At 41.6% G+C, this 23854-nt stretch overlaps 2 protein-coding genes across 2 annotated transcripts; one reads left to right on the top strand and one right to left on the bottom strand.

Annotated features, from left to right (window-relative positions):
* Positions 1-845: 845 nt before the first annotated feature.
* Positions 846-3659, bottom strand: LOC119410061 (transmembrane protein 244-like). The gene is made up of 6 exons (XM_037676966.1): positions 3627-3659; positions 1604-1689; positions 1356-1429; positions 1141-1266; positions 1011-1055; positions 846-919 (listed from the first exon to the last, which is right to left on the bottom strand). Exons 1-6 carry the CDS (start codon positions 3648-3650, stop codon positions 846-848), a joined length of 429 nt encoding a protein of 142 aa, XP_037532894.1. The 5' UTR covers positions 3651-3659.
* A 1032-nt stretch (positions 3660-4691) lies between these two features.
* l3mbtl1b (L3MBTL histone methyl-lysine binding protein 1b) lies at positions 4692-20326 on the top strand. Its single transcript, XM_037676967.1, has 22 exons — positions 4692-4761; positions 6483-6617; positions 6711-6906; positions 9777-9951; positions 10029-10158; positions 10275-10326; positions 10693-10787; positions 10875-10979; positions 11066-11201; positions 11288-11379; positions 12644-12795; positions 14594-14670; positions 16069-16154; positions 17032-17142; positions 17234-17348; positions 17457-17556; positions 18226-18420; positions 18639-18740; positions 18840-18904; positions 18982-19154; positions 19364-19426; positions 19878-20326. Exons 2-22 carry the CDS (start codon positions 6492-6494, stop codon positions 20004-20006), a joined length of 2475 nt encoding a protein of 824 aa, XP_037532895.1. The 5' UTR covers positions 4692-4761; positions 6483-6491; the 3' UTR covers positions 20007-20326.
* The last annotated feature ends 3528 nt before the right edge of the window (positions 20327-23854 follow it).

Genomic DNA, 23854 nt, shown 5'->3' with positions numbered 1-23854 from the left:
GATGTGATCCGGTGACATGCTGTGCTCCGCTACATGCTTCTTAACGAACTCACGGAAAGTGTCGACCTTATTTTGAAAGTCTACTGGCAGCTTCGGACACACCGATGTCCGTGCTCTGATGGAGAGGCGGTTCCGTTGCATAAAGCGATAACACCAAGAAGGTCCGCCAGCAAAATCATTAATTTTCATCTCCTTGGCAATGGCCATGGCGTGGAGACGTAACTGGACCGTCGACAAACCTCTCCCAGCAGCGCGTTCTTCCAGCACCCATCTGTGCACTCGTTCCTCCAGCTCTGGCCACCTTGCTTTCATCCCGCGATTAGCTTTCTTTGTTTTTTTCATCGCAGTTAGAGTGACCTCTGCTTTTCGCCAGTCCCTCACAAGCTTCTCGCTCACTCCAAACTTTCTTTCTGCTGCTCGATTGCCATTTTCGGCTGCGTATTTTATTACCTGCAATTTATAATCGGCAGAATAGGATCTTCTTTTTGGTGGCATTTTACTTCTGTTGCGCTTTTCTCTGTTGTCTCCTCTGTACTCGCTTAGTAATGTTTGGCAGGAGGGCGGCGGGGGCTTAGCGTTACAGGAACAACTGTAGATGTCAAAAGCCTAGAAGGCCCTCTCGCTCCTCTAGTGTCTGCAAATGATAATGCTTACTCTGGTTCATGTCAGTCTGAATGAACATTTAAAGCGGCGGTCAAAAATTGCATCATGAATATATATTTTTTAAGTATATAAGTCGCAGGACTGGCAAAACTATGAATAAAACTGCGACTTATAGTCCGGAAAATACGGTACCTACAAATGTGTTTTAAGGCCTTGTCGGGGTCAGTAGTATCTGAAGGTGGCTAGCTCTGCTCACTTTGGCACATGAAGTAAGCGATCAGCTGACCGTTGCAAATCATCAGAAATAGGCCACTGCCTGTGGATAAAAAATAAAAAAAAAGGTTTGGAGAATTAAAAAGCTGCATCGTGACAACACGCAGGTAAAACAGCCAGCGATGCTCATTTACCTAAAGCCAGCCACCACTGCCACACCATGGGAAACTCCAACATGACTGCAAACATGGAAACAAAACATGCTGTTGCTCAACAGATGAAGTCATGTAAGCACATGCGTGTGGGGATTGATGTCCCGCTCACCCAGGCTGGTGATTATTACATGTAGAAGTGTGACGGTGAGAGCGTAGTCCCAAACCTGCCTCTTCACCACTGCAGCAAACAGAATGCCACTGCAGAAGTAGGTGAGCTCCAATGAGATGAGGTTGACTGAAGAAGACAGAAAACACGTCATCCGGACGAGGCTGAAACTTAGTGTGGCTGACGGCGATCACACAAGTTGTGCTGCGTGTGCTCACCCAGATATTCGGAGTTGGATTCGACAGGTTCTGTCTCAAAGTCGAAGAGAATCATTCCATCAAAGTGATCCAACCTAAACAAGAAGTTATTCACAATGAATGCTACGTATAATTGTGTCAGCTTTGGCTTCAAATGGATCTTGACATCGGTCACAGGAAGTGGGGAAAGTGATGTCAATAACACAAACCTGACTTGGTTTTATTAGTTTTAGCGTAACCGAGCATGCGTCTTTAACCAAAACGATTACCTGAAGGCACCGAAGCAAACGCTCCCGATCATGTAGAAGAGGGAGTAAAATATGATCAGGCACAGCAGCAGATTGAGAAGAACCGTCTGTGAAAGGATAAGCAGAAAGAGAGGTGGTTGTTATTTACAAGATCCCACCAGTCGACGCCACAAACCGTGTGCTGCAAAAGTATTCACCTGTTTTTCTGGTGCCGCCACACAACCTCTTAAATAAAAGTTAAGTTATAGTTCTATTAAAAAAGCACTCCTTTTACTTTAAAGCCCCAACCATTGCCTTCAAAAGTCCATAATTAAAAAAGATCCATCTGTGAGTAATAAGTCAAACGATGTAAAACCTGTTGAAGATGACGCCATCTGTGGTGAGAACAGGGAACAGGTGGAAGAGAACTTAGAGAGGTGGAGGTATGCATTTGAAAGAAGAGGAATGAAAAAAGTCAGCTGTAGTAAAACAGAGTACACGTGTGAAAGAGAGGGAGTCCGGTGCAGCAGTGCTACGAGGAGCAGAGGTCACAACGGTGCAGGACACCTTTAACACCCAACAAGCAAGAGACAAAGCATGAAGATCAAGGAACTCTGCACACAGGTCTGACACAAACATGTAAAGAAGTACAAACCAGGGTTGTTATACAAACATGTGAAACCCTAAAAATCCCACAAATGGGTTAGCTCAACCCTGTTCTATAAGCTTTGAATGGTTATTGACCTGGAACATCTATTGTTTAAAGAAAACGACAAAAGACAATTTGGAATTTCATCAGGTAGAAGACGATGCTGCGGTCAAGCCATATTTATTTATTAAGCACATTTAAAAGCAGCAGCTGTTACCAAAGGGCTTAGCAATAAAAATCAACGGCAGTAATTTAAAGAAAAAAATGTTAATTAATAGCATCAATAAAATACTAAATCAAATCACACTGTGTTAAAGCTCAGTGAAAACAGATGTGTTTATCAAAGAGATTTAAAACACAGGAAGTGAAGTGGTCTGTAATGTTGAGGGGCAGATTGTTCCAAAGTTTAGGGCCCGCGACTGAAAAGGCCTCTGAGCTTCAACCTGGGTTTTGGTACAACCAGAAGATGATCAGATGATCTCAGCGCCAATGAAGGAATATGTTTGAAGTAGCACAGAGAGATGTGAGGGTGCAAGGCCATTTAGGCACTTAAAGGTCAACAGGAGAATTTTAAAATCTATTCTGACACATAGAGGGAGCCAGTGAAGGGAGGATACAACTGGTGAAATGTGCTCAAAATGGTTTGGTCAGATGGGACCAAACTCAAACTTTAAGGCCATCAAGGACGACATGCGCATCACTGTGTCTGAGGCCAATCAACCACCTGTGAGAACGTGATCCCCACAGGGAAGCATGGTGGTGGCAGTCGCATGTTGTGGGATGTTTTTTCATCAGTAGCATCAAAAAACTATAAGTTGAATAAAAGATGGATGGAGAAAAAAAAAGATGTTCTTGAAGGGAAAAACAACATGTTTGAATCTTCCAGAGGTTTGAGAAGAATACGACCCCTGGAAAGGAAAAAGCCAGAAGATGTGCACCTGTTGGAACCCAGAATCAACACGCTCCAGATGTTTCAGTAGAAATGGTCCGGTCTGAGCCCAGACCTCCATTCAGCTGAAACTTTCTGGAGTTGATTTATTTGTACAGGAGTGGAGCCCATCCAACTTGAAGGAACAGTTCGGACATCTCCGAACCGTACCTGAAGGAAAAAAAAAATACTGTAGAATTATTACTTATAATTCAAATTAGGAAGCCAATCAAACCCCAGACAGCAAAAGAGAAAAATTATCAAGGGGGTAAATATTTTTGCAACCAACTCGATGTTTTTCATCTCGAGACCAGTGAGCTTCCAGGCTTTAAAGCTGCTGGACCACAAACCAGAACGTTTTGCATCATATTGGCAGAACAGGAACCGTCCTCCGGCCCAGTTCGTTGATTGGTCGTCGACCCGGACACCGATCACAGCTCGTTTCATTGATAAGTCACATCCTGGAGCGACGGATCTGGAGCTCTTACCTTCGAATCGCCTTTGAATGCCATCTCATGATTGTGCGTGTTTGCAGAGATTGAAGCAGATTGCTGCAGCTCGACCCGGTTGATCCTCCAGAACCTGTGGGCTCGCAGCGCCCCCTGGCGGCGCAGCGCGGAACTTCGAGCAACGTCGCCGTTTTTTTTACACCTAAAAATGAACTCATTTCACCTCGATTCGAGTCTTTGTTGACAGAAGGGGGGGAACATACTTCCATTAAATTTACTCAAGACGAACTGTCACAGGCGCTGATTGTATTTATTACATTCAACGCGCTGCCTTCTTTTGCGAGGACCAAACATGAGAGGAGAAATCCGCCCTATGTGGGAGGGAATACTGCAGGCTTTTATTCACTGAAGAACAATTCAAATCTGCCAAGAGACACAAAGATAACTTCAGATTAAGGTGAATAAAATGATGGTGTCACGTGAAAGCATCAACCTTTATGTTTAGCATCTTAACGCGACGAAAATATACAAAATATCACACTAGAATACAAAAAAAAAGAAGTCATCTCCATTGACGTATTATTCGATAAGGTTTGCTCGAGGAGCGTTCGCGCGTGCAGGGTTCGTGTTTCTGCTCGTGCGGATGAGTAGACGAGCTAAGCCGCTCCCGGTTACCGTTTATGTCACTTTTTTTTTTTTTCTGATTTAACTGACGACGTAGACAATAATAACCGCTTGTCGTCGGAGCACGCTCATGAGAAATACCTGTACGGTCTGCGTTATAAACGGAGACGTAAAAAAAATAAATAATATATATATATATAATAAAGTGCACGAGGAACCGAACGCTCCTCCACGGTTAATGGAGACACTGCGGTCCCTGCGCTCCATTGACACTTCTTGTTGAAGGGGGAGGCGGAGGGGTGGGTTAGCATAGTTTACACGCTGTTTCGGAAGGCAAAGGGGAAATACGAGCCCGACAGCACCGAGTACTGTTCGTTAAATCGCCACCGGGCTCACTTTCAGTCGTGCTGCGGGCGCACGCAGGCAGCGGGTGGCGAACCGAACTTTTTTTTTTTTTTTTCCGAGATCCCAAACTTGTCAGGCAAGCGCATCTTGCGCGCATGCGCACCGTTCTTATCCAGCTCTAAATAAGAGTTAAAACAGAAACGAGGTGAGTTCCACAATTTCTCAGATTACGACCGTTAATGCTGTTTTGTTCTTGTTAACATGGGTGAAAAATGAAATCCCGGTGCTTGTCGTGCGAATTAAGTGTTTGATTTTATTATTTCCACTCTGATTTGAAAACGGCGAGAATAAATCGTTTTTTTTAAGTTTCTAATGAAGATTTTTTTTAAAAAGCATTTATGTTGAAGCTCCTAACAGCAGCGCGGTGTTGTTTGAGCGTTAATGATTTTCTGTGAAATTTTAATCGTTTTGCAAACGCGTTTTCTTATTGTTATTAGCCGGTAAACTTATTTATTACAGATTGTCCTTAGCTGGCTGCATCCAGTCACAATGCTACATACGGCTAGCTGTGTAGCAGTGCTCCGTTCGTTTGAACGGAGCGGTGTTGTATCGAACAAATACACCCCCGCCGTGAAAAGCACCCTCTTAACAAGGAAGCGCATTTCGAGGCGCTTTCCAATAATAAAACACACTGTTCACGGCTGCAGACAAACACAAGCCCGTTTGTCACTTTTGGCTTTCACTGAATTAATTTGTGAAAACAAGTGCCTTGAAAGACGCTTCCTACAAGGAGGGGATACCTTTTTCGGCACAACACCGGCGCTAGCTGACGTTAGCTTAAACGTAGCTACCCGGGCTGACATTCCGTGACAAGGGGAAAGTAAAGAAAAACGAGCAGAGTGAATGAAAACACTCAGTCAGAAAATTACACGACGACCGTTCGCTTTTGTTCGACATGTAGCGATGTTGCACAATTTGTATAAATTTGTAACTTTAGTAATTAACATAGTTTAAACGTGTTGGTGGCCTCTTCTTATGCTCCGCCATTTTGTATAAGGCGAATGCTAATCATGGGCGCTCTAACATACACTTTGTTTATGGCTAGAATAAAACTCAGGCATCAAGCGCAAAGTCAAACTTAACCAAGACTCTTTAGCACTGATTGTTGTTTACTTTGCACATGATTGTGACCTCTGTACAAACCGAAAATATAACCTTAATTCAGTGTTGAAGATGCGTCAGGACTAAAACGTTTTATCGCAATAAAATATGTTTCGAAACGCTTATAAGTTTGTGCAGCTGGTGCAGAAAACAATGTTCTTCTTATAATCAATGACCAAACAACCCTCTCCCTTGCTCCTAACCAGACAAGCAGTCGTTTTCAGTAGATACCGTTAAAACAAGGAAAAGATGAACTTCTGCGGTTAACTCAAAGTTGAGACACATTTTCTTCTGGTTGTTAACGATAGTTGGAAATGTTTACCCCAACGGGGGCGTTTGTTTTCGTATTTTCCCGTTATTTGTCCGGCAAAATAATATTATTACTGAGTGTTTTGTCTGAAATCGAAGTGCACGGTGTACCCTGCAAGCCGACGCGCCGTCGCCACCTGGCGGTGATGCAGCGTACTGCAGGCAGAAACATGAAAACAAACGAGAAGCTGCCTCACGGTTATATTTTCATACATTCAACACAATATTGTTACAATAATGCGAAACAAAACGTTGTAGAGACTGATTCTGTTTTTTACATCTTTGGTTACAATAAGATGCATAATTCTGTCCCCATTTCTTTCATCTTTGCTTCAAAGGATCTAAATTGTAAGCAAAGACTTGGAGAAAAATAGCAAGGATTTCTAGTTGTCAGGCTCCGTGTGTTTTAAATTGTTCAGTTCTGTATTTTGGAATAAGTTTTGTGTTGTTGTTCAGGTTGGTCATATGAGTAGAGTGGGAATGACTGACACTCCACCAAATGATGGACCCTCCCAGGGAGCTGAGTTTGACATGATAGGTGCTCTGGACTGGAAGGATGGTATCGCCACGTTGCCAGGAAGTGATATTAAGGTAGATTCATTTAAATGTTTAAGTGGTTGCTTTAGACCGATCCTTTACACAGATTATACTTAACATCTGCTTTTCCCCCCCTCCCTTTTTAAGTTTCGTATGACAGAATTTGGGATTCTAGAGATGGTAACAGACTTGGAGGTCAAAGGGCAAGAGGCAGTACCTAACTCTGAGACGTTGAACCCTGTTCCTTCTCACACTCCCACCCCTCCACCAGAGGGCCAGTCACGGGTGGGCACAGCTGCCCCTCCAGCCAATCAGAGTAAGCCAGGATCATCTCAAACCAAAGGTACGACTGCCGGTGTTAAACATTGCTATTGTGAAGAAGTGCAGGTTTACTTTGTACAAGTCTTAGCTTCAGCTCTATTTTTGAATTCCTCGTGCTGTGCTTTTTATTGCCTGCTGTCCAAAGTGAAAGGGTGATCATGTTTTTGCGCATCTTTTTGTGTGTGTGTGGGTTTGAACCGCGGAGTGATTTTTAATGAAACTTGCAGAAAGCACTCATCGGTGTTACGACAGGTTAACTTTTGTACTCAACCAGATTCAAGATGGCTCCAGTTCCATTTAAATTCATCTAATTTATTTAGCAACAGCTTAGAACAAGACTCACCTCAGAGCGCTGTACAGAAACATTCACATACATAACAAAATGCCAACGAGTAACAATTATCTATGTAAGGAAGCCAGCAGATTGTGTTAAAAACTTTACTTCGGCGCCATCTCCCATCCTGAGCAGCACATCAGTGACAGTGAAAAGGATCAACTCCCTTTTAACAAGAAGAAACCTCCAGCAGAACCAGAACTGGGCTAAGGATGAGTAACCATCTGTCTCAACTGGCTGGGGTTTGAGAGGAGACACAGAATGACTGGTCCAGGTGTCGATTCTACGGGAAGAATCAAAAACGTGTTAATGATGAAAATAATTTCAAACGAAGCGAGTAACGACAGCAGCAGAGTGAAGAGATGTGAGCAGTTTGTCAATCGTCTCGACTCTCCAAAAAAAAAAGCCCTGCAGCAACAAATACCAAAACGTGCAATAAAAATACAAAGACAAGGCACCAGAAGTGAAAAAGTGAAATACCTGTACATCTACAGCAGCATGGTTCTATTAGCGGCATGGTCTTGTTAGCAGCGTTAGCAGGTCTTGTTAGCAGCATGATGATGATAAGGACTGCAGCAGCTGCCTCCCAGACTGCCCTTCAGAACCGGGTCCAGCAGACGGAGAACATCCAAGGTTAAGTCTAGTCTTAAAAATAGACAAGGTGTCAGCCTCATGGACAGAAACTGGAAGTTGGTTCCACAAGAGAAGAGCCTGATAACTGAAAGATCTGCCTCCCATTCAACTTTTAGAAACTCTAGGAACCACAAGTAAACCTGCCGTCTAGGAGTAAAGTCCTCTGTTCTGAATTTGACCAGAAGCCGAGAGAGAGAAGCTACAACTGGAGAAATATGGTCTGTTCTAAGTCTCACCAGAACTCGGGCAGCATCATTTCAGATCAACAGAAGACTTTGCAGAGAGTTGTTATGGACACCCAGACGATAAAGAATTACAATAGTCCAACCTGGAATGGAAGAATGCACGGAGCTGCTTCTCTGCATCATTTTTGGACAAGACGTTTCGTTTTTAGTGATATTGTTCAGGCGGAAGAAACTGGTCCTGGTAACTTTTTAATGTGGGGTTTACATGAAAAGCCAACCGATCCTAAAGTAGATGTAACCCAATTAAATTTGAATGGTAATGACCTAAAATTTTGTTTGGTAGTAGCTGAGACTGATCCTCTGCACATTTTCTGAACAAAACGCCATTAGCTATTACAATCAACTCTGGAAACCGTAAGAATTTCGACAGTTCAGCCAGTTTGACAAGAATTAAAGAGCTGCTCATTGTGTGAGATCTTCGTTTACAACTTTAGCCTTAGCTGTTGGAGCCTTGTTTGTCTGTTAACAAAATATCTCTAGAACAACTGGACACATTTTAATGAAACTTTCAGAAAGTAACCCTTGTACGTACGCCTACTACTAATTAAGTTTGTTTGTTTGTCACTCAACCTTTGTTTATACAGGTTAGTCTCAATGAGTCTCGGGGACTCAGTTACATTTAAGAGACCTGTTTTTAGCAAAGATGACATTGATGATGTTTCAAGATGATTTAAAGATGGCACAGTTTAAGATGGCTGCCACAGCTAATTCTATCTGTTTTTATTAGAACGTATATGCTTCTAACACTTTCTACATGATTAAATGATTGTTTGGGGGTTAATGTAACTCATCGTCATCAGGGTTTTTGTAAAAAAAAAAAAGTATTAGAATACAGCAAATATTCCTTTTCATTGTTTACAACTAAATTTGTTTATTTGTTATGATAAGTTTCAGGAATAGAATTTTAAAAATCTCAGCACGGCTTATTTGTTTGTGAGCTTAGGCCCAAAATTTGCTTCGACGCTCCCCACACTGACTCGTACGTCTGTCGACGCTCGTCCGTGCAGCTTTTAGTCGCCGTTTCTTTTCAGAAGAAGGAAGAACTTCAACTTTTTGTTTTTAACATGCCATCTCTGAATCCATTGTTATCCGTCTGACTGTTTACATCTGGGAATTATTTTACTGACTCGATATTCATCGCGTGCCAAGACCGACTGCACTGTGCACATCAACGTTCCCATGTAAACAAACGACTCTTTGTTGTTGGCAACAAAACACGGTTCTGCTGAATTTGCTTATTTATTATAAATCCTACGGTAGACTTTTGGTAGAGAATGATTGGTTATTTATTGGTTATTATTATTTTTTTGTTTATTGTTTTTTAGTGGTTATTCTTATCATAGATGATACACATAAAAAAATTAATTAAATTAAATATCATGTCTTTTGACAGCGATTATAATATTAGCCAACATAGAAATGGCTGAAACTCAGTCACTTTTATGACTACTGAGCTCAAATTTAATGTGGTTATAGCGAAGAGTGGTACACAACTCGTACTCTGAGCATAACATCTCACGGTTAAGCTTAAATTGAACAAACTGTTTTGACCAAAACGGCTACAACTTCATCCCCTCCTCATCAGAAGATGATCTTAGTTTAAAACTCTGAAATGAAAGACAGCAGTGATATGCATTCCTTCAGTGAATACTAAATTGTTAATCTTTTGTTTTTGTTCAGAGGACGGCATGAAAGTGGATTTTGGTCCTGCTGGTGTTGAAGTGGGTTCTAGTGCAGACACGGGTCAGAACGGGGAGCTGTCACGCTGCTGCTCCTGCGGAGGACCAGTTCCCAGGGATGCTTTGCTTCAAGGCAAATTCTGTAGCCCCGTCTGTGCTCAGCCTTCCAGCGGCAGGTAAACATAAAATAAAAAACTTGTGCTCTTCATGAGTCTCATTATTTGATTTGATATTAATGTTTTATTTCTCTAAGGTCATCTCCGGCAGAAGCGCGGGACAGTCAGGCAGTGGAGGGCGAGAGGCTGGGGAAACGTGTTCGCAAAAAGAGGAAGATCTACATGGACTCTGGTGATGAAGAGGAGGACAACCAAGAGGAGCCAGAGGTGAGCAGAACACTATGAAGCCCAGTCCAGGTATACAGCACTACAGTGATGTAAACGCTTCAAAATCGTCTTCTGGACTAGAGTCAATATTTTTAACTTTTTGTTTTTTTCAACAGGAAAAAGCGAAGATCATCAAAGGCAGGAGAGGAGCCAAAATCACCAAGCCTGGTAGGTTGAAGGAGTGAGGGATGTTTATAATAAAACATTAAATGTCTGACTTGAGATACGTTTAAGCCCCCAGTTGACCATAAACACAAAAACACTTACATTTTAGATTCAGTTTTGCTGATGTGAATGTTTCTTATTGCTCTTCTGCTGAAAATTTAAAGATCATCGGTGATAAAATGTCAGAATTTTAATTAATTTTGTAATTCAGATTTATTTAGATTCTCTTAACAGTTTTCTGAACTTTGAGCCTAAAAGTGACAAAACGCAAGAATAAAAATGCATAAATTATTAAAGACTTGAAAGGAATGCATATCACCTGCCGCCCAAACTGACTTGTAGTATATTTTTCTTTGTTTTATTCCTCAGTGACCGCGCCTCCCAATAAGAAACGGGCTTGGAGCTGGCCTGCTTACCTGGAAGAAGAGAGAGCTGTCGCTGCTCCTGTGAAGCTGTTCAAAGAGGTTCAAACACCCAGCCTCCATCTTGCATCTGTTTGTTTTACCCCTCAGTGGTCTATTTTTCTGAACCTCGCTGCGTTTGTCCTGCAGCACCAGTCATTGCCTCAAAGCAGGAACAGTTTCAAGGTCGGGATGAAGATGGAGGGACTGGACCCGTCTCACCCGTCTCTCTTCTGCGTGCTCACCGTCGCAGAGGTACGAGTGCCGCTAAAGTTTGGGTTTTTAATCTGTGAGGAGTTTCACTCACTTTTTCACGTGTGCGGCATCCTGTCACCCCGCAGATCCAAGGCTACAGAGTCAGACTGCACTTTGACGGTTACCCCGAATGCTACGACTTCTGGGCCAACGCCGACTCGTGGGATCTGAAACCAGCCGGCTGGTGTGAGAAGAACGGACACAAGTTATTATTGCCCAAAGGTAGCTGCAAACATGTTTACCAGGTGTTTTGCACATTCACATAGGCTTGGACTTGACTGTGAAAAGGTTGGTTTGTCTTCTTGTAGGCTGTAAAGACGGAGAGTTTAACTGGAGCATGTATGTGAAGAACTGCAGGGGCCAGCTGGCTCCAAAACATCTTTTCAAGAGCCTCAACACGGTAAGTTCTGAGCAAACGTTTCATCTGGTCTTTTTATCATCAATCTTTTAATTTTCTGGAGGGTGTGGTGGTGCAGAGGTTAGAGAAGGTGGGCCTGTGATCGGAAGATTGCCGGTTCAACTACCGGTACAGACAACATTTTAAAAAAAAATGTGAGTGGGATAGGTGAAGCACCCACACCTGCCTTCACCCTCATTCGTCCCACTCTGGGCCCTTGAGCAAGGCCCTTAACCCCCATCTGCTCCTCTGGGCGCCCTAGCTGCAGCTCTCTGCTCCACACAGAGGGCTGTGGTAGCTCGGTGGTCTGTGGTTGCGTCAGGAAGGACATCCGGTGTATAAATAATTGCCAAGTCTTCATGAGACTTAATTCACTATGGTGACCCCCAACGCAGGGGGCAGCCGAAAGAAGAAGAAAACACTTTTTACTTTTTTGTACAGTTTTTGCTACTTTTACATATATTGCCGTTTTAGCCGTTCTTTTCTCAAAACGTTCAGCTCATTCAGGAGACTGGTGCTTTAACATTTCATTTTTGTAACTTTTATACATTTCAAAACTTTAACCTTCATTTACAAATATTTTCCCTAGAAATGCGTTCAGATGTCTTCAGTTCCTTCAAAAACGCAGTTCTCTTTAAAATCTGCTTCTACATTCTTGCCATGTTTTGTCTTCTAATGCTTAAATCTGCCGTTCTGCTTGCTATTTCCTAGCCTTTTGTTACTTTTAATTAGAATTTTGCTTTGTTTAGCCTTTTGCTATGTTGAGTTTTTAGATAACTTGTTACTTTCACCTTTAACAGAAATTTTACTTTTAGCTTCTAGCTAGCTTTCTACTGCCTTTACCATTTTGCCAACTTTAGCTTTTCTTTGGCTTCTTGATTCTTTTAGCTAGGTTTTTGTAACTTAGCTTCTAGCTAGTCTTCTGATACACATAGCTTCAGGCTAGTTTTTTTTGTTGCTACGTTTAGCTTTTAGGTAGCCCTTTGTTACTTTTAGCTTTTATGCAGCATTTTGCTATTTTAGTTTCTAGGTAGTCTATTGGTATTTTAGCTACTTGATACTCTTAACTTTGAACTAACCGTTTTCTGTTTTTGAGTGTTTTTTACTTTTAGCTAGCATTTTGCTTTTTGGTATTTGAGTGTTGTGCTTTTTCCAACAACTCATTTTAACATTCGTCAACAAATTTCACTCATACAGCACTTGTGTCTTTATTTCACTTTTAAGGATTTAATGGCTAACAGTGTTTTTATTCGTTTTGTTTTTTTAGTCTGTGACTCCATCTGGATTCAGAGCAGGGATGAAACTAGAGGCAGCCGACAGGAAAAACCCTTCGATGGTCTGTGTAGCAACAATAGCTGCTGTTGTTGACAACCGCCTGCTGATTCATTTTGACAACTGGGATGACACGCATGATTACTGGTAAGAACCTGATGGAAAAATACCAAATTATCTAAATATATTCTCCGCTCTGCCTTTTTAAAGTTTAAATTAATGTGGAATTTAGGCTCCAGTATCAATACTACATCTGCACATTTACAGTGCCTAGTGAAAGTATTCGGCCTCCTTGAACTTTTCAACCTTTTGCCACATTTCAGGCTTCAAACAAAGATATAAAATTAATTTTTTTTGTGAAGAATCAACAACAAGTGGGACACAATCGTGAAGTTGAATGAAATTTATTGGATGTGTCAAACTTTTTTAACAAATAAAAAACTGAAAAGTGGGGCGTACAATATTATTCGGCCCCCTTGCGTTAATACTTTGTAGCGCCGCCTTTTGCTGCAGTTCCAGCTGCAAGTCTCTTGGGGTTTGTCTCAGTTGTGCACATGGAGACACTGAAATTCTTGCCCATTCTTTCTTGCAAAACAGCTCGAGCTCAGTGAGGTTGGATGGAGAGCATTTGTGAACAGCAGTCTTCAGCTCTTTCCACAGATTCTCGATTGGATTCAGGTCAGGACTTTGACTTGGCCATTCCAACACCTGGATACGTTTATTTGTGAACCATTCCATTGTAGATTTGGCTTTATATTTTGGATCATTGTCTTGTTGGAAGATAAATCTCTGTCCCAGTCTCAGGTCTCTTGCAGACTCAAACAGGTTTTCTTCCAGAATGCTCCTGTATTTGGCCCCATCCATCTTCCCATCAATTCTGACCATCCTCCCTGTCCCTGCTGATAAAAAGCAGGCCCAAACCATGATGCTGCCACCACCATGTTTGACAGTGGGGATAGTGTGTTCAGAGTGATGAGCTGTGTTGCTTTTACGCCAAACATATCGTTTTGCATTGTGGCCAAACAGTTGGATTTTGGTTTCTTGTGACCAGAGCACCTTCTTCCACATGTTTGGTGTCTCCCAGGTGCATGTGACAAACTTTAAACAACACTTTTTATGGATATCTTTGAGAAATGGCTTTCTTCTTGCCACTCTTCCATAAAGGCCAGATTTGTGCAGTGTACGACTGATTGTTGTCCTATGGACAGACTCTCCCACCTCAGCTGTAGATCTCTGCAGTTCACCCAGAGTGATCATGGGCCTCTTGGCTGCATCTCTGATCAGTCTTCTCCTTGTTCCAGATGAAAGTTTAGAGGGACGGCCGGGTCTTGGTAGATTTGCAGTGGTCTGATACTCCTTCCATTTCAATATGATTGCTTGCACAGTGCTCCTTGGGATGTTTAAAGCTTGGGAAATCTTTTTGGATCCAAATCCGGCTTTAAACTTCTCCACAACAGTATCTCGGACCTGCCTGGTGTGTTCCTTGGTCTTCATGATGCTCTCTGTGCTTTGAACAGAACACTGAGACTATCACAGAGCAGGTGCATTTATACGGAGACTTGATTACACACAGGTGGATTCTATTTATCATCATCAGTCATTTGGGACAACATTGGATCATTCATAGATCCTCACTGAACTTCTGGAGTGAGTTTGCTGCACTGAAAGTAAAAGGGCCGAATAATATTGCACGCCCCACTTTTCAGTTTTTTATTTGTTAAAAAAGTTTGACACATCCAATAAATTTCATTCCACTTCTCGATTGTGTCCCACTTGTTGATTCTTCACAAAAAATTTAAATTTTATATCTTTATGTTTGAAGCCTGAAATGTGGCAAAAGGTTGAAAAGTTCAAGGGGGCCGAATACTTTCACAAGGCACTGTAGTTGTACGAAAAGTTTATTAGAACTAAAAGTGATGTTTTGTGTTTACGGGGTCCTCTGAAGGTGTGATGCCAGCAGTCCATATATCCATCCTGTTGGTTTCTGTGAAGAAGTTGCCTTAACTTTGACAACTCCACCTGGTAAGACACCAAAACACTTTATTAATAAAATACTTCCGACTATTCTTCAACTTTATCAAAGATTATTGCAGATTAACTTCAGGGACATTGCAGTTTGTTAACTAGGGGAGAGACAAAAACATGTTTTTAAGTGATTAGACTGAAGATGTTTTTTCTATGAATCTCAGTGCCTCTTTAGTTTTTATTCTTTGTGGCAGTGATGTCCAAAACTGGCAACTTGAAAGTACCCATGGGGCCAAATAAATTGGAAATTTAGCTTAGAAAAGGCATTTTTATTTTTTTAAATACAAAATATTTTTATGGAAGAGCTAAATTACAATGATTTAGGTGAAAAAGGAGTTTTAAATCATAGTTTTAAAACCACCTTCACAATTAGTACCCTCCGTCGCAGAGCCAAAAGAGGGAACTGGGAATAACCTTGTTCATCCATGAATGTTGAGAGTGCCATTGCACCTGCTGGTGGATAAAATTGCTCTCTCCGCTCGCCAGGATCCGTCACTCTGCGCTGCCTCGGGCAAGGGAAAAAAAATACCTTCTCTTCTTATACACAATTTAACTCATGCCCACTTGAATATCTTGCACCATAAACATTAAGGTTTCCTTGAATACTCCATTCAGTTCCAGTCCAGAAAAACACATCTCGAAAACTACAAACATTTATTTTTCAAATCCCTCTGCAATGGGGTTCATCAATGTACCGCTTGTTTCTCTTAGTAACAAAACTGTTGCTTTGATTCGTTTCTTGTTTTCGTTTCCCTGCACTTGGAAAGTCCATTTGAATCTATTCTTGAGAACAGAAGCATAAATGAGTTGCTTTTCTTTGAAAAAAGTCACTCAAAAGTGGTCGTGGGATCTGGTGGTGGATGCCTGAAGTGAAAATGTTGTTGGTTTCTCAGTTCAAATTCCACCTGAGAGTTCTTTATAAATTCCCAGAATCATGGTTGGCCCGCTCCAAACAAGTCCTTGAAGTACTGAAAAGGTGTAGATGGCAGTGATCAAACTGTATACGAGTTCTTCCCGTTCCCTTAACAAAGCCCAGTGTCCTAGTTGGTAAAAGTTTTTGGTCCTTTTCGTCATGAAACTGTAAAATTAACTACCTATAAAATATATAAATAACTTAATAATAAGCTTAATAATTTAATAATAAAAATCTATAAAAATAACTACCTAATAATATCTATTAAATAAATGTCACCCTTAAATTTGCTAAAAGTTTCTTATCTGCAGCAGCTTCTTAAGCCCGGGGACAAAATTACACTTCTTCTAAACTGCCGTTGCGGGCCACACAAAATCACTCAGAGGGACGCAAATGGCCCCTGGGCTGCACTTTGGACACCCCTGTGTTGTAAATGTATTTATGTGGCATTTTCTATGTGACGAGCTTCTGTTTACTTTTAGAGTATAAAGAGCCCAAGAATTTCTCGTGGGAGAAATACCTGGAGGAAACGGGGACCCAGGCTGCTCCGGCCCGAGCCTTCAAACCGGTACGACCCAAACAGACCAGCGCACTGCGACACAACTATTTGACTGTATTTCAAACTGGGCGAGGAGGTCAAAAACATGTTTGGCGAAGCGTTCACGCAGAAATGCTGTAATATAACGCAACACTCCCTTTAGCTTTAGTGTAGTTTGATTCTTAAAGTGAAGTTGGCAACTTTGTTGCTCTAAAATGTTTGTGGTTTGAATTTATTGTCTTAAACGTCCTAACTAAAGTAACCGTCCTCGTCTTTTCCAGTTGAAGAGATATCTAGCTGTATCAAAGGCACTACGCTTTAATTTCAAAACAGGCGTGCACTGAACCATGCTTGTAAACGTGCGTGGATTTGTCCTTTCCCTTCGGCTTCGTTCTCTCCTGATACCAAAACGCTGAGCAGGATGATTTTCTGGGTGGGCTGGGGTGTTTTCTGTCTGCTGGGAGTGGTGCGTTAGAAGACAGGAGGAAAAACCAAACTCCATAAATTTGATGCAGACAGTTAAAAACGTAGCCATGAAAATTTATACTCGATGGTCTCGATAACGCCATTTGAGACATCTGATGGGGAGCGACTTCATAAAGCAGCCACTGGATTTTAGATACAGCCCACCGCTAAACTGGTTATCCTGATGCTTGGAAACATCTACATACCTGAGTTTACTTGACTTTATTTATGGTATTCATCTTCTTGAGCTGTGATTCTTACCAAGTGTAGTTTAGGCCAACGCCTAAATACAGTGCTAAAGCATCACCAAGGAAATCTGCTTTTTTGGACTAAAAATCCAAATAAATTAAATCAATATATCACCAAGCCCTTACAGCACATAATCCATATATACGACATGAGACGTTGATGATTTTTATTTATTTTTTGACTCTGTTTGCAGCGACCTCTCCATGGTTTCCAGATGGGGATGAAAGTGGAAGCTGTCGATAGGAGGAACCCCATGCTCATCCGTGTTGCCACCATAGTGGACGCAGAAGACCACCGACTGAAGGTGAAACAACAACAACAAACATCTGAGCGAAGGTTTTCACTCACGCTGTGCTGAACAGCTCTTCATTTTTCCGCTCCCCTTCCTCGTGCAGATTCACTTTGACGGGTGGAGTTCTGAGTACGACTACTGGGTCGAGACGGACTGCCCGGATCTGCACCCAGTTGGGTGGTGTCAGAAAACTGGACATCCTCTGCAGTATCCCAACAGTGAGACACGCTTTTCGATTCTGCCTCAGGCTGCATCTTTTCAGGCTGTGGTTTGAAGAGATGAGACCAGTGCTGCGTCAACTCTCCTTCTGTGTGTGTATGTTTCAGGCACCAGTGAGCCTTTGAGTGCCCTGGGACAAGCGTGTCCCACCCCAGGATGCAACGGTGTCGGACACATCAGAGGGCCTCGCTACGGGACCCACTACACGTTAGTTACTCGTACTCTATTTACACTCAGACTCCTTCTCTCGGTACTTGTGAAGTTTTTAATCAGGCACCTTTCAGTGCTATACGAGTGATGATGTGTCTGTTGGTCTGTATAATGTTGGCAAATTAACTCGTGAGTCAGCCGGCATGAAAATGGCTACGATTCTGTCAGTTTTCTTTTCTTCTTTCATGAAATGTCATTTTAGGTTGCAGCATATTTAGATTAATTTAGATCATTAATAAAGTGACCTCATGTTACCTCACAATCCTTTGTCAAAAAACATGTGGCTCCTAAAAGCTTAGATATAACAAAGAATGTCTAAGAAATCACAGATTTATATATTTTACATCAACATGTAACATTTGTGGTGTATTCCATCAGTTTCTGCTGTTGCAGTGTTCGTATTCAGATCATTCAAGGCGACTGTCCTGTTTAATCATGGCTTAGTAATGGAGCAAAAAAAAGAGGGCCGGAGACTCCGCTTTCTTAAATGTCATTTGTATTTGTGTGGGAGGGTGGCAGTCTAAATGTGTTGCTGTGTTTGTGGGAGTCTGGGAGAGAATACCTCCCTTCTGCTTCCTTTTTGCAGCAGCCTGTTCGTTTGCACAATACTAAGAACTGTAAGGTGAATTTAAATCAAGTGAAGTTTGTGTGTCTTTCTGTGTACAGTCAGGTGAGCTGTCCCTACTCTGAGACGAATCTGAACAAGGAGGGTTTGGTGCCCGACCGTCTCAGCGGCGAGCGACCTCTCGCCCTCAGCGGGCTTCCGCCACGGGGGCGACGGACCGACCCTCAAACAAATAGTGCGCCTCAGTCCAACTCGACTCTGCCACAGCCTGAAGGGGCTGTGGAGCCCCAAAACAGGTTTGCTCCTGAACGCACCGCAGGCCACGTTTTCACAAAACAAGAACAGACTTTAAAAGCTCGTTAACATTCTCATTGGGACTTTTGTGTCCGACTTAATGAACTGTAAATTTAAGCTCACCAACAAGGTGCTTCACTCGTTCACATAAACATCTATACAGCATGTCCTATTAAATATTTATAAAGGACTTTACCTGAAAGACTATCTGTGTTGCTAGGAAACCAGTGACCGGTGAAGCTGAGCTTCAGGGATGCAACCACCTGCTGGAACCACTGGGTGGTGCCAACGAGCAAAGCCAGAATGGAACAAGGCCCAAACGGTACCGTTTATCATCAGTGGGTCACACCAAGCTGAGCCGAAGGGCTCAGAATGATGTCTCATGTCAGAAGATAACTTCTAACCTGTTGTTTTTCTCCAGGATGGCTCCAGCTCCCAAATACTTAAAGATGCACTACGTCAAGGAGGAGATGAGTGATGGAAAATGTGAGTCGAGTGTGACGTGGTTAAACAAACTCCTGTCCGCTCCCTCTGACTGCTGCTCTCCTCCTCTTCCTCCGCAGCTTCTCCAGAAACCATCTCTCTCCAGCAGGCCCTCCACGAGTCGGTGTTCTCCCCCGGCATCTCTGCCTCTCCTCCTCACAGAGTGGCTCTGTGCTGGGACAAACACTGCCAGCTGCTGCCTGAGGTCCTGGGGCTGACTGCCAAGAGAGTGGCCACTTGGAGTGCTGAAGAGGTCCGACCCGCTCGCACACCGTGTCAGCACATGAAAAACAGACACGCTCCTCATTCACTCGTTCAACAGGAAGACAAGTAGTTCAAACAAAGTGCATGAATAATTCAAGGAGCTCCGCTCTGGTCAACACGATTCAGACGTTTGCGTATGAACACGCCGCCTGGACGAACGAGCGCTTCTTTGATTATTTGTCGTTTTTGTTCCATCAGGTGGCCGGTTTCGTCAAAGGACTCCCAGGATGTAAAGAACACGCTGCTACTTTTAAAACGGAGGTTAGCACTTCAAAACCGTCTGCTAAAGATCACAAGTCACTGCTGAAACCCGCTCATTAACGACAGATTATTTGTAACTTATTGCCAACTTTTATTTTGAAAATAATTGCTTTTTTTGTGTGTGTATTATTACGCATCGTTTAAATGTTTAAGTAATTAGTAATTTAAAATGTCCATTTTTTTTGTTGGTTTGGAGTGTAAACATGCTTTTCAGCTGATTATTCTCATGTTATCCAGTACATGTGCTAGAACTTGCAATAATACAGTCAGGAACAAATTAGCTCTATATTTCTTTAAGTTCAGCCGTCAGTGGTTTGTCTGCAAACTTTATTATGTCCGCTGTGCATCATTTCATACAGCTTCTCGCATATTCACAAGTTTTGCATAAATATTAATGTCATTTAGGAAGGAAAGAGTGCTTAAGTGTTAATCAAACTGTTGTTGTCTTTAGCAAATAGATGGCGAGTCCTTCCTTCTGCTCACCCAAGCAGACATCGTTAAGATCCTGTCAATCAAGTTAGGACCTGCTTTGAAGATCTACAACTCCATCCTCATGCTGAAGAACACGGACGAAGAATAAAAAGAACAAAAGCCAACATGACTCCACGAGGACTCGCTCCCTCCTCTCGGGTCCTGCAGTTCAGACTGTCTCCGTTCAATTTGGACCTTGTCGTAAAATCAGCCAGAACAAGTTTGATTTGTTGTCGGCGAGAAACAAGAGGAAGAAATCTAAAAAATTGAAAAAAATAAAACGTCCCATCCCCCCCCCCCCCCCCCTCCTCTTTCTCTTAAGATGAACGGCACTGCTCAACCTGAGGAAGAGCTTCCGATGAAAACATTAAAAATGAAAAAAATACCGGGACCTTTAAGGCTTCCTAACATTGTACAGTTAAAGAAATGCTGCTGGAGCTCTGAGCAGATGGAACAAGTATGTCTTGGTTACTACTTAAGACTTTTTTACCTTTTCTTTTTATAAAGCTGCAAAATACAATCGTGAGGTGGTGAGACGTTTAAAAAAAATGTGAAACTCGATGTAGCTGAAGCACTTCGAGGCGGCTTGAAGGCTCAAAGAGCTCGACAGCCTGAATATACGTAGAGTTGGCCGAAGCCTAGATTCAACAAGGATGCTAAAAGCTGCGTATCTGCGCAAAATATTAAGTGTTTGGAAAACGAGGATGTGTTTTCCTGCCGTCCAGTTGCTTTTTCTGGTTGGAGCATTGCTTTGTGACGAACCGGGCCAAGGGCTAAATCAAGGATTCTTGCCGTCTCTTAAGATGGAAAAATCAAAACAATGAACCAGCTTTTTTTTTTTTTTTTAACCAATGAATATGAATGTTAAACAACTTAAAGTTGTTCTGTTTATAGCCAACTTATTCTTCTTGGTTTAAGTAACCTCTTACGGTGTAAATAATATACAGCTACAACAGGAGAGCCGCTCCTAACCAGTTTACCATTTGCTTAGTTATGCAAAGACTCGGTCTGCACACGAAGGACGCCGTGGCAGTGGACTGCTAAATGTAAACAGATTTTAATGGTGGAGGAGAGGAGTTGGACATCTTTGGTTTGTGTTTTTTTTTTTTTGTAAATATGTTTTGCAGCAAGTCTGAATGTGTACATCAGTAACTGTTTATATGCGAACAGCTTTAATTTATGTGTTGTAAGTTATGGGACAACGGTTGGCCATTCTGGCTCGGAGGAAGCTGCAGCTGTTTGTTGGACTGTGAAAATAAATGAGGTGCACATCGCCTGCTCTCCTTATTTAACCCCAGGCACTTCAGACGTGCACAAATAAAAACACAAACATCACCTAAAAACTGAACTATTTCATATTTTATCTACCAGTCCTGTAGCAACCTTTTCCTTATTTTATGTTTTCTACGTTTATTGTATTAAACACTTAAGTAACGGTGCCGATGCTTATAAAGCTCAGTTATTCTTCCGTATGTTTCTTTGGCATCCAACTCATTCTGCCATTTTTGTGCTTTTTTGTATCAAAAGTTTCAGCTCATTCAGGACATTCCTGCTATTTTGTGCATTTTTTACTTTTCAAAATATTTAGCTTTTTCTGCCATGTTTTTCTTCTCATGAACATGTCCTTTTCACATCCTTCAACCCCTTTGTGTTGCTAAAATGTTTTCCAGCTCATTTCATCTTTTGTTCAGCTTCTGTCAGCTCCTTTCTGGTCATTTCATCAAATTTTCTGCTCCTTTTAGCTTGTTTCTGCTAATTTCGTCTTTTTATTCTCTTTTCAGCTTCTTTCTGCTAAATTCAGCCCTTTTCTGCTTTTCAGCTACTTTTATTTGGTAGTTTTCTGCTAATTTTAGCCTTTTTCTCCTTTTTTCTCTCATTACTGTTTATTCTTTTAAATATATATATATATATATATATATATATCCAAGTCAGAGTTTCTTTATTGTCATTCACACCTCATGTGGTACATGTGGTGGAGCGAAATTATGTACACAAGGTTCCAGTTACATCCAACAATAAAATGTATAAGAAAAACAGTAATAACATCTAAGATATGAACTAAGAAAAACAACTAAATATACACTAAGCACATATATATACATATTGCTTCTTTCACACTCTTTCTACTAGTTGCAACTTATTTTGTTTTTGTGGCTTCCTTTTTTGCCAATTACAGCATTTCTCTGCTCGTCAGTTTCTATTTAGCTAATTTCAGAATTTTTTATAACCAATGCAACCTCTCTGCCTATTTCACCTTATTCGGCTCATTTCTACTCTATTCAGGTTTTTCTACACATTTCTGCTGTTTTAATACTTTCAGCAAATGTCAGCTATTCAAGTTCCATTAACAGTTCAGCGATGAAACCCTTCCAGCTAGTTTAATAGGTGTACTTCACAGTTATACTTTAAGAAGAACAAGAGTAGTATTTAATTACTTAGAACAGCTTTGAATCAGCTACTTTTCTTTTCCTGAAGTTTTCACAATATTAGTTTTTATTTTTACAGGAATCACCACACTGCTCCAGGTTAATTGGTTACAAAATATTTGCTGCATTATTTTTGATCCAGCTGACATCTCTCCGTCACTGTATAAAAATTTGACTTCATTACGAGCTCTTTAGAGCATTTCTTAAAGTTTACCAGTTGAATCGTTTATAATGAGCTGTAACACAAAATGACCTGACATGATGTCACTGACCCTTCTTGTTAGGAGATGTAAATGTGGCTCTAATTTCTCTGCAAATCATCTCCATGCAGCTCGGTTTCATTTTCCCCCTCAAACTCAGAACCGCTGCGTGTCGCTCACATCTGGCACACATGCAAGCTTGCCCTCAAACCAGTACTCTGTGTGGGCCACATCTGGCCCATATATACAGCAGGCTCAAACTACCTTGCTTTGTAAAAAAACGAAATAAAATTAAAGTTCACAAATAGCCTGATGGTGTGTGCGTGTTTGTCAAGTATCCACTGGCACAACAACTGGCCCATGTGACATTTGTTGGTCCACATCTGGTCCTTATTGCAGGTAATGTTCACTAAGCTAACACGTGATGTGAAAGGTAATGACTCACAATTTTACAAAGTTCTGTCTGAGCAGGGATCCACAATATGAAGAGGTCAAATTTAATTAAATTATTAAATTAATTAACAGTAAAGTGTTCAAGAAAATGGTACTTCTTCCAGCTATCCGTTAACAACGGTGTACCACAAGGTTCAGTCTTAGGACCCACCCTCTTCACAATTTAAATTAGTAATGTAGGTCAGATGCATTATTGCTTCCTTACATTTCTATGCCGACGACACAGTTGTTTATTGACAAGCTAAAACAGTTGCTAAGTTTTTCCAGCTTTTACAGTCTGCATTCAGCATCATCCAGTCTGATTTGTTCCATCTCAAACTGGTTCTAAACGCCGACAAAACCAAATGTGTTGTTTTCAAACAAGAAGTCCCAGCAGTCCTTCTATTTTATCTTTGAATGGTGTTCGTATTGAGTTTTTCAATTCTTACAAATACTGGAGTATCTTGGTCGATTTGCATCTCTCTTAACCCTCATGTCAAAAACTTGGTAAAGAAACTGAAAGTTAAACTGGGCATCTTTTTCAGAAACAGATCCTGTCTTAACTTTGAACACTAGGAAATATCTTGTAACTGCAACATTCCTCCCCTACATTGACTACTGTGACAATATTTACATGAACGCCTCTACAAGCACTCTGCAGATGATGGATGCTGTCTATCACAGTGCGCTAAGATTCATAACTGGTTGTAACGATCATACCCACCATTGTAGACTGTATTCACTGGTTAACTGGACATCATTAACTTCACACAGACTCTCTCACTGGTACAGTTTCATCTTTAAATCAATTCTTGGTCTGCTGCCTTCATACATCTACATGACACTGCGTGAGTGCAGCTACAGCGTGCGCTCTCAGGACATTATTACCTGCAGTGTTC

The sequence above is a fragment of the Nematolebias whitei genome, chromosome 5, assembly GCF_014905685.2.
Source record: "Nematolebias whitei isolate Nwh7 chromosome 5, NemWhi1, whole genome shotgun sequence".
In the NCBI taxonomy this organism is placed as follows: Eukaryota; Metazoa; Chordata; class Actinopteri; order Cyprinodontiformes; family Rivulidae; genus Nematolebias; species Nematolebias whitei.
This window is presented reverse-complemented; position numbering and strand designations above follow the sequence as displayed.

Coding starts and splice junctions, on each gene's coding strand:
- LOC119410061 (XM_037676966.1), bottom strand. CDS start 3,650: ATGGCATTCAAAGGCGATTCGAAG. Junction 1,430..1,603: donor GTTTGCTTCGGTGCCTTCAG/GTAATCGTTTTG, acceptor CTTCTTGTTTAG/GTTGGATCACTTTGATGGAA. Junction 1,056..1,140: donor TGTAATAATCACCAGCCTGG/GTGAGCGGGACA, acceptor CCATGTTTGCAG/TCATGTTGGAGTTTCCCATG.
- l3mbtl1b (XM_037676967.1), top strand. CDS start 6,492: ATGAGTAGAGTGGGAATGACTGACACTCCACCAAATGATGGACCCTCC. Junction 6,618..6,710: donor TGCCAGGAAGTGATATTAAG/GTAGATTCATTT, acceptor TCCCTTTTTAAG/TTTCGTATGACAGAATTTGG. Junction 18,421..18,638: donor GCTGTGGAGCCCCAAAACAG/GTTTGCTCCTGA, acceptor CTGTGTTGCTAG/GAAACCAGTGACCGGTGAAG.